The 17945-nt window shown below is 61.5% G+C and overlaps 1 protein-coding gene across 3 annotated transcripts in view; it reads left to right on the forward strand.

The window, feature by feature from the left end:
* Positions 1–17945, forward strand: part of Ajap1 (adherens junctions associated protein 1) — a 95831-nt gene that overhangs the window by 27180 nt on the left and 50706 nt on the right. For all 3 annotated transcript variants that reach the window (XM_023699360.1, XM_023699361.1, XM_023699362.1), the window contains exon 2: positions 14912–15720. In XM_023699360.1, coding sequence (XP_023555128.1) covers positions 14912–15720 — 809 coding nt within the window. The remainder of the gene's footprint in view (positions 1–14911; positions 15721–17945) is intronic.

Here is a 17945-nt window from a genome sequence, read left to right on the forward strand (position 1 = left end):
TCCTCACCCCTCTTCATGGTCTGGGCCCTGTGGGACACCCCTGGGACGAGGGCTGGAGTGGGAGGGACAAGGTCATGGGACAATGAGAAGGGGCAGGCAGCTTCCTGGGAGTGGGCACTGCCCAAGGCATATGGATGAGGGAGGACAGGGGGAGGAGCCTGGGGAGGGTGGGGGAGGGGCCTGGGCAGGGCAGCTCTGGAGCTGCTCCCAGGCGGAAGCCCTGGTTGCCCAGTGTGCTGCCTTGTGCAGGGCGGGCCAGGTGTGCAGCTCCAGCTGTCTGGGGGCAGCTGTGAAGGAGCTGACGACTGCCCTGCAGAGGTGTCCTCCTTCCTGTTGCTCCCATCTCAGCACATCTGTGGGCTTGACAGTCCAGGGATACCCTGGAGCTGGGGTGCGCCTTGCCTTTACTGTGGCTTTGGAAGCATCTGCTTAATGATCTGAGGGAGAGAGTTGGGGAGGGGGCACCGTGTAGCACACGGTCCACTGCCCTGGTCCAGGGAGCCCTACTCCCTACCACCACACCTTGCACAGCCACACCAGTAGGCTTCTCCGCACCTTAGAGGGAATCTCTAAGCGTGGGTATCTGTGAGGCACAGGGCGGAGGCAGCGGTTGGACCGACCCCTCACCCTGATCCCTGAGGATGCCTGGCTCTTTTCCCTGGAGCTGTCCGGGGCCTACAGGCAATGCCAGGAGAAAGGGCAGTCAGCTTCCCCTAGGCAGCAGAACCTACTGGTGGCCGTGGTACATGGAGAGGCAGACCTGGCCCTGCGCAGCCTTTGCCGTCATTCAGTCATTCGGGCGGCAGGGAAAAGCACAATAACCAAGCCAGCCTGCAGCTGCCAGCGCCCTCCTCGCACAGCTCTCGGGAGGCCCTGGCCATGGCCCGGCTCCATCAGGTGTGTCCAGCGCCCAGTGTCCGGCGCCCGTGACAGCCAGCCTCCCTGGGCACCAGCAGCACAAGCCACGAGCACAAATGTGCCCAGCACCGGGAGCTACGGAATGCTCCGAGCCCATAAATCATGGGAAACAAGGACGCAACCTTGGTGCTTCCTGCACCGCCAATACATTACCTAATTCAATCATAAAACGGAAGAGCAACTCCATTTGTATAATTCCATATGAAAAATCAGCAAATCTTTGCATTCCAAGCACTGCCAGCACAGCCACTCCACGGGGACAAGCACACCCTCCTTTTGATGGAACAAGTGTCACCAGAAAGGATGTGAACAAGCTCCCGTGTCACTGCCTTCCCAGGATGCTTATTTAGGGGTCTTTTAATGCCTCACTGGGATGGCTGATTTGCAAATAGCCTGCAAGCGGCTGACAATTCGTATTTCACAATTTGCTGGAGCTGGCGGTGGCCGCGAAACTGGCAGTGGGGACGGGTCACCGGCACGACGTCTTGTCTTCAGGCAGCTGCAGTGGGGCGCCTTCCCAGGATGGTGCCAGGTGGGGGTGGGTTGGTCAGGGCTGGGCTCCCCAGTGTTGGCGCAGCATGCGTGCTGGGGTGTCTCTGTCCCTCCACTGCCCACCTATCTCAGGCACAGGTGCCATGGGGCCTGCGGTCACCGTTGGCCAGCCTGGGCTGGGGGACTGGGTCGGTCGGATGGGCTCTGGCTACCCTCTGCCAGCAGTGTCTGGTGACGGAGGGCCCCGGGCAGCCACGGGCACACACCACTCTCAGAGAGCCCTTCTCCAGGGCCGTCTCTTCTATTCTCTGGGTCAGTCCACCTGCGTCTCAGCAGCAGGACTTTGGTTCTTGGTGGCTTCCCCGAGGATTCAGCATGTCCCAGCACTAGGCAGCTGTGGGCTGCTGGCTACCAGCCAAGGAGAGGCCTTGGCCTCTCTGCTCCTTACTGGAGCCCCAGGGTCCCTGCCTGGGCTGACTCATGATGCCTACAACTAAGTTCGGGTTGCTGAGGTCTGGTACCAGTCAGCACAGAGCCCACAGCTGCGGACAGTGAGCTGTGGCTCTAGAGGTCCAAAATCCAAAATGTGGGGTCACAGGCTGTACCCCTCCATACTCTCTGAAACCCCTGGGGAAGGTTCAGCCTGGCCAGGCCACCAAGGGGCACCAGGGTGCAGATGTCTACAGTATATCAGGTGACCGAGCCTGTTGCTACCTGGGACTGGGCCTGCAGGTACAGATGTCCTGACTTCCAGTCCCTGCCTCCCAGCTGGACCGACCTTTGTGCCGAATAGCTAGTCTCAGAGCCTTGAAGTGAGAAGGGAAGGCACTTGGGGGCTATATGGCAGTTCTGTCCCTGCAAATGTCCCCCTGCTGACAGCTGTGGTCAGGTGCCAACCTGGGCCTTGTGTCCTTTTTTCTGTCCCTCCTGCAGGTGTCAGAGGCCCTCTGGTCCCTTGATGAAGACTCTGGTTCTTAGGCTGGTGTCCATACTGAATTTAGATATCACCTGCCACCCCAAGGGACACCTGCACTCTGCAGAGGACTCAGGACAGATGGCACCCCAGGGACCCTGCAGCCAGGGCTGCTTGGGTGTCCCGTCCTGCAGGGCAGGGCTTTCCTGCACTGGCTGGGACAGGAGCCAGGAGGTCCAGTCCCTCCTTGACACTGTTCCTATCGCCTTGAGGCCCATTGTTGTACCTGTCCCTTATCCTCCGCTCTTCACACACTCTGCCCCAGAAACGTGGAAAACTAAACTGTTGAAAGTCAAGACCATGGTGTAAAGTAGGCTTGAAGACCCAAACACTGTTTGAAACCTGCCGCCGGCCCTTGCTGTGTGCGGGATCCCAGGAGAGTTTATTTTGGGAGCGCTGGATCTCCACATTTGCGGTCTCCTGGAATTGCCTGCTCTCGACCTATGTTTGGAGGTCAAATTCCCTGGACTGCACTGAGGACTGTGAGGTCCGCCCTCCACGGGCTCTGGTGCCTGGACACCAACGCAGCAGTGTCCTCAGTGGGGTGGACATCTGGGCAGTGTCTGACTGTCCTGGACACTTGACAATGCCAGACACCTGGGGTTCTAGAGGGTTAGAGTCAGACACAGCCAGGTGCAGCAGAGAATGCACAGGACCTTTCGCGGGATTGTGGCCGAAGCTTGGCTTCCCAGAAGAGGTGATGCTCCTGTCTGCAGTGTGCCTGCCGCCTTGGCCACAGCCGCTGAACGCTGAGCCAGGTCCCCCTGCAGATCTCTGGTTCAGAACAGAGGCAGGCAGTGTGGGGGTGTCCCAGGAAAGGAGCACCGTTGGCCCCTCCTCCCCCCCTTCCGTTCCCTCACTCCCTCCTTCCTCCTTCCTTCCCTCCCTGTCCTGCCTCCCTCCCTTCCTCTGAGCTCCTCCTCCACCCCAGGCAAGAACAGGCCCTGGGGATACACAGGCTGAGAGAGGCTGAGTCACACAGAGGCCGAGCACACACAGCCCAGGAGGGTTCGGGGTTTCCAAGGCGTCCGGGGTCAGAAGGGCTGTGTGGCTGGAGCGTTTCCGGACAGCAGGGAGGCTTAGCGAGGGGCGCCTGAGCCTGCGCGGGTGACCTGGGTGGGAGGTCTGGCTGGCCCCTCTGGTTTTGTGTGGAGCTGGGGACTGGCAGAGAGGTTGCTGGCCCAGGGAGGTGGCGTCGAGGGCAGAGGTGCCGTCCCAGGGGAGGCACTGTCCAGCTGAGGCTTCACTGTTGCTCCAAGTGTCCGGGCGGAGCCAGCACCCACCGTGGTAGCCTTCTGGCTGCCCAGGTCTCCCTGTGTTTGCTGGACACCAGCTGCCAGCTGTGTCAGTTTGCCAGCTCCTTCCCTAGAACCTAGAGTGCGGGGCAGCCCGGCTGGCGGGCTGGCTGCAGGGGAAACTGAGGCCCAAGGAGAGGGGCAGATCGATGTGCTTGCGTGGGGCACAAGGTACAAGCTCCAGCATCCGGCAGAGCCTTGTGGGGGAAGGGCCAGGCTGCAGCCTCCACCTTCCGAACAAGGACGGTTGGACCTGAGGGCAGAATTCTGGGGTTAAAGCACCCTCATGTGCGACTTTCTCACGGCTTCCTTTGCTGTGGGGACCACTCGCACCATGAGTGCCAGGGTCACCACAGCTCACGGAGCTCGCGGCTGCCCTGCATGCTCATCCCTCCTGCAGATGGGGAGACTGAGGCGCAGAGGCACCCGTGGGCTTCCCCATGAGCAGGCACCCTTGGGGGAAGGGCTCGGGGCGGTGTCTGAGGTCCTCTCTGCCCCATCCCTTGGCCCGAGGACAGGGACAGTGGCGCTGCTGGCAGGGTGCCCCAAGATCACGGAGCTGGAGCAGGCCGTCTGGAGTGGCTGATGGAGCCATCGAGGAGCCCAGTTCCCGTCAGGCCCCAAAGGGGCTTCAGAGACAATCGTGATAAATTAGAGCGCCACACCTGGGATGAATTCCACCAATGAAGGCGGCTCAATTGCCCCTCCCTTGCCAGAGGGTGGCCCGGCTAACAACACAGCAAGCCATCTGTGGTACCTAAGACGCCTCCTTTCTGGTTTCACGTCGGGGGAGTGGAGGGTGGTGCAGCCCCCCTGTGTGGGGTGAGGGTTTCTGTGGAGAGAGGGACTGGCTGGAGGGTGGACCTGAGGGCCCAGGTGTGGCCTCTGAGACTGGGGTGCATGCATCTGTCACAGAGCCTGGGCCTCAGCCTCCCCACTGTGAGGCGTGCATCCTGGGGCTGCTCCTCTGGGGGTTGCGGCTTTGGCTCAGGCAGCAGGGGCTGCGCTCTGAGCCACGCTGCACAGCACAGGGAGCGGTGCTGGGCTTGGGAGGCAGGCAGAGGGCAGGTGGTAGGCGGGACGCGCCACAGCCAGTGGCCTCTTGTGGACTGTCCCTGCCAGGAAGAAGGGTCTAGAGCCCTCACCTGGGACAGGCCCTGTTTCATTTCAGCATGGTGGGACCAGAACACAGAATGTCCCTGATGTCCACCAGGGGACATGAGACCTCCCTGTCCCTGGGGAGCACATAGCTCAGGCCAGGACCCCAGAGGTTGGCAAGCGTGGCCTGCAGAACCCCGAGGCCCCTCACAGAGCTGGGGGCAGCACCCCAGTCCAGGACACGCACCTTCTCTCATTGGGCCATCTGTCCTTCTCCCTGCCTAACCCAGCGCTGCCCACTGCACATTTCAGCCTGCTTCGTGGTTCTGGGAGCCGAGGTCCAGTCACGGTGCTGGCCACCAGCTGGGCCCTGTTCCTCATCCCAGGTGTGCAGGAAGACCCAGGTGCCACTATGGGCCCCACCCCCCACTCCAGGGCCACCCACACAAGAAGCTGGAATTAAGCTTGCAGCTTGGGGGGCCCATTTGACAGATGGGGATCCCGCAAGCTTGGACTGCCACCAGGCCACACTCGGCTGCTGCAGAGGTAGGCCCTGGGCTGTGAGCAGGGAAGGGACGAGGTCCCATGCCCCAGAACCAGCACGCAGGTGCCCACGAGGGCCGCTGACCAGTGCACAGGCAGAAACGCCCAGGCGGGCGCAGCAAGCACCATGCCAGATCGTAATTCACAGGAAACGAGGACCCTGCTTGAGGACCCCGCTGCGGTTCTCTGCACGGCCCTGCCCTCTGGTTCCTCTCCCGTTTTTTGCATAGAAAGCTTGAGTTGGAGAAGCCCCTGTTCAGCTGGTGCTGCGCAGGCCTGAAGGGCTGTGGGAGGTGAGAGGCGGCAGGCGGGAGCAGAGGCCAGGGGTGAGGGTGCTGGGGCTGCCCCAGTGTGGCTGGCCTGAGCTTCAGAGACCGCCAGCCTGCGGGAACCAGGGAGGAGTGCTGAGGACTTCCCGGAGGTGGTGGGGAGGCGAGGGGTGGGCCTTTCCTCCTGAGCCGCAGCACTGATGGGGAAAGGCAGTGACTTCACCAGGACAGAGGGAGCCTGGCCCCTGAAGGCCAGGGAGACAGGCCAGGGTTGGGGGTCCACACGGCAGCCCCGAGATCAGGTGCCCCCAGGGATCCTGGCACCAGTGGGCACTGGTGGGGTGACTTGGCTTTGATGATTGGTGATCGGGGCGGGGAGGGGTGAGGGAGGAGCAGCACAGCCCCAACTGGCTCAGGGCCTGTCCTCTTTGGGCCACCAGCGGTGTCCCTGTGTGCTCTGTGCCCCTGCGGCGGGAGCCTGCACACAGCACTCATGTGCTTGGTGCTCTAAGAGCTGGAAGGGCCCTGTGACCTGCGCTTCCTTGTGGAGAAGTTAGGGCCTGAGCGCGGCTCTGGTGAGGCCGCCAGCAGTGTCGTGAGGGCTCAGCGCAAACACCTCTGTCCTGGCTCAGGTAGTCTGGGCGCGGGTGGCCGGGGGCCTTGGCCTGCGGGAAGTACGGCTCCCTGCCCTGGGTCTTATCCTGAGCCCAGGGCTTCCTGGAGACACAGCTCTGCACCCAGACACCTTCATCTGGGGAACGAGGGGCAGTGTCCCCGGGGGCCTCAGAAGTTGCAGGCCCGGGGACTCCTGCTCCCCTGAGCACCATGGGGGGAGGCGCTCGGCCTTGGTGTCTTGTTCTGCAGTTCCCGGCCAGGCTGGAGGCTGGAGGGTGCGGCTGGGGTGGAGGAGGACAGTGGCCGGAATGGAGGCCTCCCAGAGGGAGGAGAGGGCAGGTGCTGCTGTGTGTGAGCAGGTTTGTTCTGCGCGTGCAGGCGTGTGCAGGCATGTTCTCTATATGTGGTGTTTCTCACAGCTGTGTGTGGCTGTGGACTTGTGTGTGTGCCTGTGCTAAGTGCACGCATGTGTCATGCGTGTGTGCACAGCTGCGTGCAGCAGGGCAGGGCATGCAGCGCGGGGCTCAGCGACCACTCCTTGGGCCTGACGCTTCACTCAGGGAGCCCTGTGGAAGCTCTGCACTCGCAGCTTCTCGGCGTCTGTGGAGCTGGCGAGGTCCCCGTCCTCCGCAGCGTGCAGAGGGAAGCTGGGAGCCGTGGTCGGCGGAGTCGGGGGATGGTGCTTGCTCTGTGCGAGCCCCCAGCTGCGCCTGCCCCAGTGGTCACCCTGGGCTCCTGCCTCTTCCTTACCGGCTCTCAGGCCCCTGCAGGGCAGACGCCTCATCGTGGGCAGCACCTCGTGGGCGGTGTGTGACCTGGGAGATGTTGCCCAAGGAGCTTCAAGGAGTACGCGGACACCCATGGAGTCCAGGCTCTGTGCTGCGACCATCACACGTGCTGTAGCCTAGGTCTGCTTGGCCCCTGGGGGTCCTTGGGGAGCGCTGCCCTGGCTGGGGGCCACAAGGGCCTCGGGTCCTGTGTGGTGGAGACCCCACCCCAGCAGGGCCTCTGGAGCACCTCAGGGATGGGATCGCCACCATATGTCCTCCTGACGGGGAACCGAGGACAATGGCTGCACAGAACAGCCAGCCTCACCAGCCCTGGCCACCCCAGCCTGCTTCCTACCACTGTTTCCTGCTCCGCACAATGGATACTAGGATGTTAGCTGACCCACCTAAGAGGCTGAAGCAGGAGGACGAGTCTCCTCAGCTCCATGGCCTGTTGAGCCTCTGCTGGGCTGGGATTCCAAGGAACAAGGTGGCCCTCAGGGGCCAGGACACTAGCACTGGATACCAGAGTCCCTGGGTCCTATGCAAGCACTTACTCACACTAGGGTGTGAAGGACTGAAAAGGCCCAAATGGGAGAACTGAGAGCGGGCTTCTGCCTCCTGAGCCAGCTCGGGTGGGCTCTGTGGGTGCATGGCATGGGTCAGACCTGCCTTCCTCCCCCTCCTCCTCCTCCTCCTCCTTCTCCTCCATGGAGTCCAGCGCCTGCAGGCTCAGGAGGCAGTCTGGGCCTTTTGCTCATCCTGTCATCCCCGGTGGGCAGTCAGGGTCCTCCGTGTGCTGGCCCGATGCCGGCAGCCACAGAAATCCCGAGTCGCTGTCCTCTCCTGGCTCCAGCTATACATTCTTGGATTCTGGCTTTGATGTCCTCTAACACATGCGACCTGCCACCACTTGCTGTCACCACAGGGACCCTCTGGATGGTGGCCCCAGAGAGGACATCCCTGTGGAAGGTCCTGAGGGTGACAGAGTGTGGCTTGGGCAAGCTTGGCAGAGACCAGAGAGGAGAGAGTGGATGCCCGGCTGATTCTTCCTGTCACCGTCCCACATGGCACTGCCCAGCGTTGGGCACATAGCTGCTTGGGGGCTTTGGCGCTCAGCCCCTCCTCTCCACACCTAGCGCATGCAGCCTCTGCAAGAGCTCTGCCAGCATCTGGGCCTGGTGAGCCCTGCGGTGCCCCGAGAGGCTGAGAGGCCCTGGGTGGGTTGTGCGGCACACGGGGCATGGCCTGGGGCGGGACCCCCTGTGGTGCCCTGGGCAGTGAGCTCCTGTGGCCCCATGCCGCCCTCCATCAGTGTCGTTCTGTCCCCGCTCTGCAAGTCCTGGAGCATGGGCTCGGGCCCTGCACGGTTCCAGGCAACTCCTCCTCCACCTCCTCCTCCTCCCGGGCCCCTCTTGGCTTTGTGAGTGCCTGGCAGCTTGGGGAGTTTCGTAAATACCACGTAACAATGGCAACACAACCAAAATAGACGCTTCCCGCAAAGATCAGGCCCTGTGAGCTTGGCGCGTGGAATCTGTGGTCCCTGCTAGTTCTCAGTCTCCCTTTGGGGATAATCCGCGGTGGGCACTGTCCCCAGGAGCCGTATCCGTGGGTGTGGCCCCCGTCCCTGAGCACGCCCCTGCCCCCTGCTCCGCATCCTGCCTCCTCAGCTGTGCTGCTCTGAGGGCTGTGATTGCAGAGCGATGCAGCTCCCACTCCGGTGCTTCAGTTTTTCTTCTGCAAAGGAATGTAACGGCGGCTCTCCTCTCCCAGCTCCCAAGCAGCGGCGATGGGCCCTGCGTGGCTAGGGCTGGGCCTGGCCTGAAGCCACTGTTCCATCCGTGCAGCTGTTCCTCAGCGTCCCTCATGCTCTCTGTCCATTCTGAGCCTGCTGCGCTGTACCCTGGCCCTGTGTCCCCACGTGACGGCCTGGGTCCCAGGACCTTCCGACCTGGCTGAGGGACTTGGCCCTGCCACGCATGTCCAGAGCCACTGCATGCTCTGTGTCCAGCACCTCTATGCTGCCACTGCCTGTGCCCTGAAGGTGCCTCCCATTGCCACAGGCCCCGCTGGGATGTGAAGGCCCAACTTTGCGCCCTCAGGTCCTGGGATCCTGGTTCTAAGCAACTTCTGGGCTGAGGTCACGGGCAGCAGATTCCTGGATAGTACCCCAGGGCCCAGCCATGCTCGCTGTCCTTTGTGAGAGGGAGGGACGCGGACAGCACTGGACCCTGGGCTCTAGCCTCACTGAGGGCCCTGTTTTGGACAAGGGCCATGGGAGGAGCTCCACAGGAAGGACAAGCAGCTGTGGCCATGGCACCTGGACGTGGCCCGGCTGGGCACTGGCAGGACCGTGCTGCTCCTGCCCCGACACGACCTGGAGCCGAGCTCAGGGCCGAGCCCAGGGACCTGCTGCTGCTGCAGCCACCTTCTGGGAAGCCAGTCTGGCTCTTTGAACCCCGTTGGGTTGTGGCAATGGCCACAGGGAGCCTGGCCACAGTGGCAGGGGCTCAGCTGCTGACAGAAGCAGAACCCACTCCCGGGCCCCGGCACACTGCCACCCACCGCCCTACCTACCCACGGCTCCTCAACGCTGCACTCCTCCGGAATGCTCATAGGCACGTTGCCCAGGCACCCTGCATGCCAGCATGGTGCTATCCTTTAGTCTCCGGCAAGCACCTGTGAGGCCTGAAGAGCAGCCTCCCCACCCCGAGCTGTCAGGAGGGGAAGGGCGTCCTTGGCTGGCCCAGCACAGAGCAGTGCGCAGCGGAGGAGTCTCAAGCATCCTGCCAGGCTTGCATCTTCATGTCAGGGAAGAGGCATCCTGCCCTGAGGGTCCTCCCCATTTATAGGAGGGGAGACTGAGCACAGCGCGGTTAAGTGGGTTCCCTGAGCTTGACCCGGGAGCGGGCTGCAGTGCCGGGGCGTGAAGCTCTCCCCTGTGGCTTCTGGGCTATGGCCTCCCGGGCCTCTTTCCACAGTGACCGTTCCTGCCTGGCAGGGCATGGGGGACAGGGGAAGTCCATGCTATGGGGCTCCCGAGCTTGGCCCTCAGGGGCTTAGGGTGAAGAAGCCTCTGGGGTGGGCGCTGTCTGCTCTGTAGGATGCACTTCTATCTCTGACTCCCGCCAACACCTCAAATGATGACAGGCAACTGTGTCTAGACAGTGCTAACTGTTGCCTGGAGAACAGAGTCAACTAAATGGCCAGCATGACCACACGATGCCATGGGTTGTTACTGTCTCCCAGAGGATGCTCTTCTAGTTGGGGTGGCACCCCCAGGTTCCCCCCCCCAGCACCTGAAGAAGCAGCGCCAGGTGCAGACCACCCGGAAGCAGAGTCTCGGCAGCGACCCTCACACGAGTCTTGGTTTTGCTGCTTTCCTGCCCTTGCTGCCAATCAACTGCGGCCCGTGGGCTCCTTCATGAAAGCCTTCTCACCACCTCAGCTGTCTTGAAAGGAAGGGATGTTTGTAACCAGCAAATCAGGAGGCTGAGAGGGGACACGGAGGCCACAGGAGAGGGGCATGCCACTGGTGAGTCATGGCTTAATGTGCTCAGCAGGAGGCTGAGCCAGGAAGGTTTCTCAGGAGAGAAGAGCGTGTAGCTCTCTCCAGAGCGGGCCTGCCATGGCGGCCCATCTTGGGGAGGAGGTTGCCCTTCTAGGAGCCAGTCTGAGGGTTGAGAGACATTGGCAGGAGCGCCCTGTGGAGCACAGTGGCTCCAGTCCTGGCCAGGAAGCAGGAGTGAGGAGAGAGCCAAGCCCTAGGTCCTCTTAGGGGTGCCCTGGACGGGGCAGACTGCTCATGGGCTCCAGTTCTTAAAGGGCCCCATCCCACATCCGCAAGCTAAGGTCCGGCCTCAGAGTCGGGAGCCTTGGGGGTACAGCAAGATCCACAGGCCAGCTGAGTGTGGCCGACAGGGCCCTGTCAGCTTCAGGGATTGGCCTGCTGCTGCTGGAGCTTGGGCCTGCACCCCGAGTCTCTAGTCTTCACAAAGAGCAGACTCTACCTGCCCTGAGTGGATGCCAGGCCCTCCCTCGCTGCTGCCTCCAGTTCCAGGGGGTGGACAGCCTGCCCCAAGAGTGAGCATCGGGTGACAGGATCCTGCTAGGGTTTTACCTGCTGGGGCCCCATGTGCTCCCTGAGCTCAGAAGCACTTGGGGCATTGCATGGAGGCCTTAGGACAGGACTGGTGTCATTGTGCCCTGGCACTGTGGGGGCACCTGACCCTGAGTGGCCTGGGGCGCCTGCCTGCCTGCTGTGTTGTCCAAGGGGAATCTTTCTTGGTATGTAGTGCTGGAGATGGACCCGAGGGCCTTCACACTGAACACCAGCTCCAGCCCTTTTTCTTGTCTTTTGGGACAGGGTCTTGCTAAGTCCCCAACAGCCCTGCCTGTGCGATGATCCTGGAGTTATAAGGTCAACTGCCCCAATGAACAGCGTTGTCCTCAATGGGTCCTAGAGCTGGGGTGACATGATAGGGGGCAGGTCCCAGGTCAGTGGGAGTCCAGCAGGCCTGGCGAGGGCTGGCCACCGGGCATATCACCCTGTCTCCTAACACTCCAGTGGCCTTTGTCTCACAGTCCAGGGCCCGTGTTTCCTGTGTCCCGGCAGGTGGGGGACCGGCCGCTTGCAGAGAGAGCAGGCTGTCAACCCTGGTCCCCTGAAGGTGCAGCTCAGGGTAAAGAGAGATTTCTGTCATCCTTAATTGACAGTGATTTTCTTCTTTGAAGAAAACATACAGGAGGTGGCGAATTGAATCTCATTTCACTGAATCTTATTAAACTGTTCTAGGGGAAAAAGATTTCAATAAAAATTTAAAAGGAAGAAAAGCAAGAAAGCTGCAAACTAGAAAATAAAGGGGGATGGAGCAGCACTTCCTGTGTAGAAGCCGGGGACTCAGAACACTCCCCTGAAAAGTGGTTCTGGAGGCTGCCTAGTGTCAGCCGCCCTGGCCTGTCCCTGTAGTGGCTGATGGTCACTGTGCCCAACTAGGGCATGAATCTGGCTGTGGGGAGTCCCGGGGGATGGCCTGGCAGAGCCCTGAAGTCTCAGCTACATTCGTAGCAATGTGCTGGTAGTACAGTGGGCCAGCTCGGGTCCCTTTTCACCTGCCAGGCCAGGGGACAGGATTGGGGGCCACACAGCCACCCCATGTCAGCACCCCAGCACCTCACACCTCCCTATTCTCTGCTGTCTTCTCTTTGCTTGCACCAAGACTCGGTTTCCACACCATTAAATTTGTCTCTGAAAGTGTGGCTCAGTGGCTTTACACGTGGCCATACCCCAGTCTCTTCTGGAACATCATGTCACCCCAAAAGAAGCCAGGGCCCAGCGAGAGCTATGTTCCCTGTCCTCCCTTCCCTGCCCTTGGCAGCCACCAGTCCCTTTTCCTTCTCCATGGATTCACCCATCTGGTTGTCACTTATGAACTGACTCCTCTACCACACAGCCGAGCAGGCTATGTGCACCCCAGGACTGTTCTCAGCGTCCCCCCACCTCTGGCTGGCTGGCTCTGCAGGTGGGTGCACCATCCTGTGCCCGGATGTCTGGCTGCTGGTGGATTTCCAGGTGCCTCTGCACTCCATCCTTGGGAAGCGCTGTCCTGGACTTGGGCACTCAGGGCTTTTGCTGGACAGCTGGGTGCGTCTGAGGTTGGAGTTGCTGTCTGCTGACTCTGAGCATCTTGGGAACCATGCACTGCTGTCACTGCCAGGTCCTGTGCTGGCTGCGTGTGGCGCTACCCATCTCCTTTGCAGCTCTCCCCCGTGGGCATGAAGCAGATAGGGTGTGCTCGAGGGGTGTGCGTCCTGTGTCCCAGGGCACACGTGTCTCCCACCTGCTGAGATGGTGATGGCTTGGCCAGCGCCTGCTCAGAGTCTCCCTTCCTGGGTGTGTGGTGTCCCTGAGGGCATCTGGCGCACACTTCATCCTGCTGGGAGAGGGCATCCTGGCTCCTGTCTAGCTGTAAGGCCAACCCTGGGGTGAGGTGCAATGGCCCTGTGGGCTTGGGTGTCCCTGATGGGGCAGCCAGCCCCACTTATGCCCTTACCAGGAAGCTCCTCCCAAGTGTCTTGGGATCAGGCCGTTCTGGGTTGCACTCGGGGCCTTCTGCATCAGCCTAGATGTACCCCAGGGAGCAGGGCTCCTGTCTCTGCTCTAGTCCCTGCCTGGTCATCCCTCACTGCCCACGGGGCAGGCTCGCTATCCGCTCCTCCACTGCTGTTTCCCTTTGAGCAAATGCAGCACTAAAAAGGAGCAAACTGAACTGGAAGAGGAGACGCCGAGCCACCTCCTCTGCCACGTTGCCACGGCCGAGTTTTTCTGCATAACAGCTGGGTGTCTTGGAAATAAGGGGGTTTCTATGGTAACCAATTACAGCCTGTGATTGGTGAAAAATCACAGAAATATCCTGTGTGCGAAGTTATGCCGGGGAGGCATGCCAGGGAGGCAGGCCCGGCCTGAGGCACCGTGGTTCTCATTTCCTGGAGCAATGTTTCTCCAAGCATGGTGACAGGCAGTTTGCCATTGTCACTCTTGGTGCAGCTGCCTGGTTGGGTCTGGAGGGGTCCATCGGGGCTCAGTGGCCCTGACCAGTAGTAGTAGTCAGATCTTGAGGGGTCTGGCGGTGCCTGTTGGGGCCCCTTGAGCCTAGGGGCACCTCACCCCACTCAGCAGCCTCTGCTTCTGCCCAGGGCTGAATCCCCTCCAGGCTTGCAGGCAGGGACAGGAGGACAGAAGGTCAGAGGTGTGTTCATGATCATCTGAGGCCTCAGGGAGGGCAGGTCCAGTTTCACCCTAACTGAAGTTTCCCATGTGATGGTGGCCCGGCACTGCCTGGAGGGCCCTGCTGCTGAGAAGTTGGAGAGGCTGAGAGCAGGGAGGGGCATCAGCGCAGGGCGTGGCTCCTGCCTCCCACCACAGAGCTCTGTGGTTCTGATGAAAAGGCTGGGGTCTCATTGGGGATTTGGCCCTCTTGATAATTAGTGCTCATGAAGAGTCCCTCTCCTCAACCTCCAGATGACTCGGGGACCAGCTCACTCAGCGACCACCTCCTAGACAGTAGTGACAGCCAAGGAGGGGCACAGTTACAGTCATGCACACCAACATAAGCAGGTTTGCGTGCACACTGACTGGCAGTGAACGTGGCCAGACCCTGCAGGCACTCACGTCCAGAGACACAGTCACAGACACATCTTCACACCCTCATGTGCGACACACTCACTGACACACGGATTGCACGCACACACACCTAGTGCACACGCACTGACGCAGCTGTACCCATGCGCTCATGCACGTGGGCTCACACTCATCCTGCCCACCTGATGCAGCTCTTGTAAAGTCCCCGCCGCAGGCTGATAAACACGCCCCAAGGAGCGCTGTGCCCCGCGCAGGCGCAGTTGGTTACCATGGCCCTGTGCACCCCACGCCCCAGGCCCTCCCCACCGCCTAGAAGTTGGGGGATTCGTGTTAACTTCATTTGTGACTGGGGATGAGAGCTGACTTTGAGCGGCTCCTATAATCAGTCCTCAATTATCTACGCTGGCAGAAGAGGCACGTGGGTTGGCAGCCTCGGAGCCTCGCCACGTGGCTTTCGCTGCTCTGGAAGTCGCGTGGTGCTGCCTGGAGAGTCGCTGGTTAGAGCCCAGCGTGCCCAGGGATGAGCTGCACCTGGCCCCAGAGCGCGGCAGGTGCGGTCACGGTCACCTTAGTCCTCCGTGGAGAAAGGCAGGTGGAGGGCGGGGCAATCCCTGGAGCGTGGGCCTCCTCCTTCTCCTCGGAAAGGGCTTTACCCACAGGCTGGCAGCGCCCGGGCAGGTCTCCAGGGTCTGCGGGCGCAGGGTTCCCGGAAGTCAGGCGCTCCCAGGCCGAGCCCCTTCCAGCGGCGCCCTCTGCGGGCCGTGGCGTGCGCGCCTGACTGCTGTCCTCTCTCTGCGCAGCTCCATGTCCGTCCGCTGGCCGGGCCGCTCCCTCGGAAGCCACGCTTGGATACTGATAGCCATGCTGCAGCTCGCCGTGGATTTTCCATCCTGCGAGTCGCTGGGCCCGGGCCCCGAGCTCCGGCTCCTGCCTCGTCCGGCCCAGCGGCCGCAGCGCCTGTGGAGTCTGCGGAGCGGACAGCCTCCCCGGCCGCCCACGCCCATGTGGAGCCCGCGGGCCCCCCGCGCAGAGCGGGCGCACGGCCCGATGCAGGCGTCCCGAGCCCGGCGAGCCCACAGGCCCAGGGACCAGGTGGCCGCCCTCGTGCCCAGGGGCAGCCTCACCAAGCCCCCGGCTGCTGCTACCAAATCCAGCTCCGCCCTGGCCTCCGCGCCCACTTCCTCGTCCTCGGCCGTGGTGGCGGCCGGCGGGGCAGCGGAGCAGCAGAGCCGGCTGAAGCGGGGCCGGAGGCACGCGCAGGACGCCGCGCTCGACAGCTTCGACTTCCGGGGCGGACGCCCCACCACAGAGACAGAGTTCATCGCCTGGGGACCCACGGGGGACGAGGACGCCCCCGAGGCCAACACTGTCCCAGGCCTCTACGGCCCCACCACAGTCTCCGTTCTGCAAACGCGGAAGACAACGGTGGCCACCACCACCACGACCACCGCGGCCACCTCCGTGACACTGCAGACCCGGGGCCTGACCGAGTCCCTGGAGCCCTGGAGAAAGATCGCCGCAGGGGCCAGCACAACGGAGCCTTCCCCGAGTCCCGGCAGCGGCGACGGGAAAAACACCAACCCCCCGCGGATTCCGGGCGAGACCTCAGGTAGGCACCTCCTGTGCAGTGGGCAGTTGGGCCAGGCAAGTTGCGCCCGGGGTGGGAGGGGCCTGGCAGGGTCTTGGTGCTTCCAGGGAGGCAAGCTGGCACAGGGGCAGGCTGGGCAGGCCAGGGTATGGCCCCGGGAAAGATGGGCATTCTGAGTCACTGGGCCCTGTGCACGACCGGCCTGGGGGCAAATTCGGGAAGAGGCTTCCTGTGCCCAGGAGGCGGGGCTGCATCCGCAGATGTCTGGCCTCTGGAGAGAGCTGAGGGGCCAATAGGTGCCTTTGGGACCCTCAGGGCGTGAGCCTTGAGGGCTGGGCGCCTGCTGGTGGCGTCTGCTCCTTGCTGGGAATGGGCTTACACTGCGGTAAGGACTGAGCCCCAGGAGGAAGAGCTTCCGGGCCATGGCCCGCAGCTTTGCAGGCTTGGTGCCACCTGCCGGCCAGAGCTGGCCCAGGCCGGGTCGCGGTTCTGCGTGGTGGCGCTGGCTGTGTGCGCGCCCTCGCTCCAGAGCTTGGAAAACGCGTCTGCACGGCTTTGTTCTTTTTCCTCCGGGGCTTCCCCCTTCATTGCAACAGCAGGAGGGGCCCTTGTGAGTCTCTGGGATGAGCTTGTCCTTGTCCAGCAGCCAGGGCACAGCTAGGGCCGCGTCCTCTGCCCTTCCCTTCCCTTCCCTTCCCTCTGGTGATGCAGGAGTTTCCAGGAGGACCTGGGATGTGTCTAGCCCGTCCCAGACATGCAGTGGTCTTTCTGGACTCTGTAACTAGGATGCCAGTTTCAGGAGGCTGGCACAGAAAGGCAGGCGGGGGGTGCCATGCGGCCATCCCTCCTGTCTGTCCATTCCGCCTTTCCTCTTCCCCTTCTTGCTTCTGGGGAGCATCTGAAATACAAGAGCAGAGCTTTAGCGCCGAGTTCAGGGCCGAGGCCTGGGTCCGCCTGGCGACCGAGCTTGGGGTTCTCTGGAAGAGGTCTGGGACCTGCAGGGTCACCTCCGTGGGATCTTCCGAGGGACCCCCAGAAGCAGGCTGTGGCCCATCCTGTTGGGCACCTGCACCCCACCACAGGATGTTTGCTTTTGTTCTGTAATCTTGCCAGCCACCCTCTTACGCTTCCTGTCACCTCTGCATACGTCACTTACTACACAGACGTGGAAGAGAAAACAGGTTCCCATTTATTCCAAATTACATTTGTTATTACTAAAGTTAAACACCCGGGACAGTGTTATAAAGCTTAGCAAATTAATTCACAGTACATTGGATGCTGCTAATCCAACTCGACAGATGCTTATCTCAGTAAAGATTTATGGTTCTTCATAATATAATCTGGTGCTAGATTAATTTGTTTAGCAAAACAAATCTAAAAGGGGGAAAATATGTGCATGTGCTTTGAACGTGGAGAAATGTTAATTCTGGAAAAGGGAAAAGCCGCCCAGAGTGGCCATGGTAGGGGCTGGCAGCGTGGAGCAGCTTCCAGGCCGGGCGCAGGGCAGCGAGGCAGTGCTGTGGAGCCTCAGTGGGGCCACCACTGCTTGGGGGGCACTGCCTACCTCACCAGCCTGGAAGGAGCAGCTCCCCTCAGGCCCTGCGAAGCCGTCTGGGAGATGCCAAGTCATTGCTAGCACAGAATTGGGGGCCTGGCAGCCACATGGCCAGGATGACCAGTGTCATAGATGGGTCCAGCCACCGGGGACTAGAGAGGCTGGTCACGCCCGGGTTTGCCACTCATGGCTGGGGGCTCCTCAAGCCTGGAAGCAGGGTTTTAGGAAGTGGTGCAAGAATTTGTTTCATCAGTCCTGTTGTCCAAAAAGATCTTCCGAACCAGGCTTGCGGGTTTATGAGTTTTATTTTTGCCTCAGTAGAGAAGCATTTAGAAAGGACAGGTGACACTGTTGGCTATGTGGAGCACAAACACTTCTGGGCACATTAAGTGTGGGGGTTGTGACCTGGGACGCCCTGAAATCCCCCAGGCACTAAGGCTCTATGGAATGGCTCCTGGGATCCTCAGACAGCCCCTTCCTTCGGAATCACCATGTGTGAGCTGGGGTGACCTGCTTGTCTTCTCTGTGCCTCAGTGGGAATGATCAAGCTACTTAAGCGCTGACATTGCTGGAGAGACGAGATAGCAGCTGTGCTGTATTCAGTGCCTGACATGTGGCAGTCATTGCTGTTAGGATAAAGGTGGTGGGGTAGGGTGGGGTGGTGGTGGTGGTGGTGGTGGTGGTGGTGGTG

This window comes from Octodon degus, unplaced genomic scaffold (assembly GCF_000260255.1).
Source record: "Octodon degus isolate 3935 unplaced genomic scaffold, OctDeg1.0 scaffold00113, whole genome shotgun sequence".
NCBI classification, from domain to species: Eukaryota; Metazoa; Chordata; class Mammalia; order Rodentia; family Octodontidae; genus Octodon; species Octodon degus.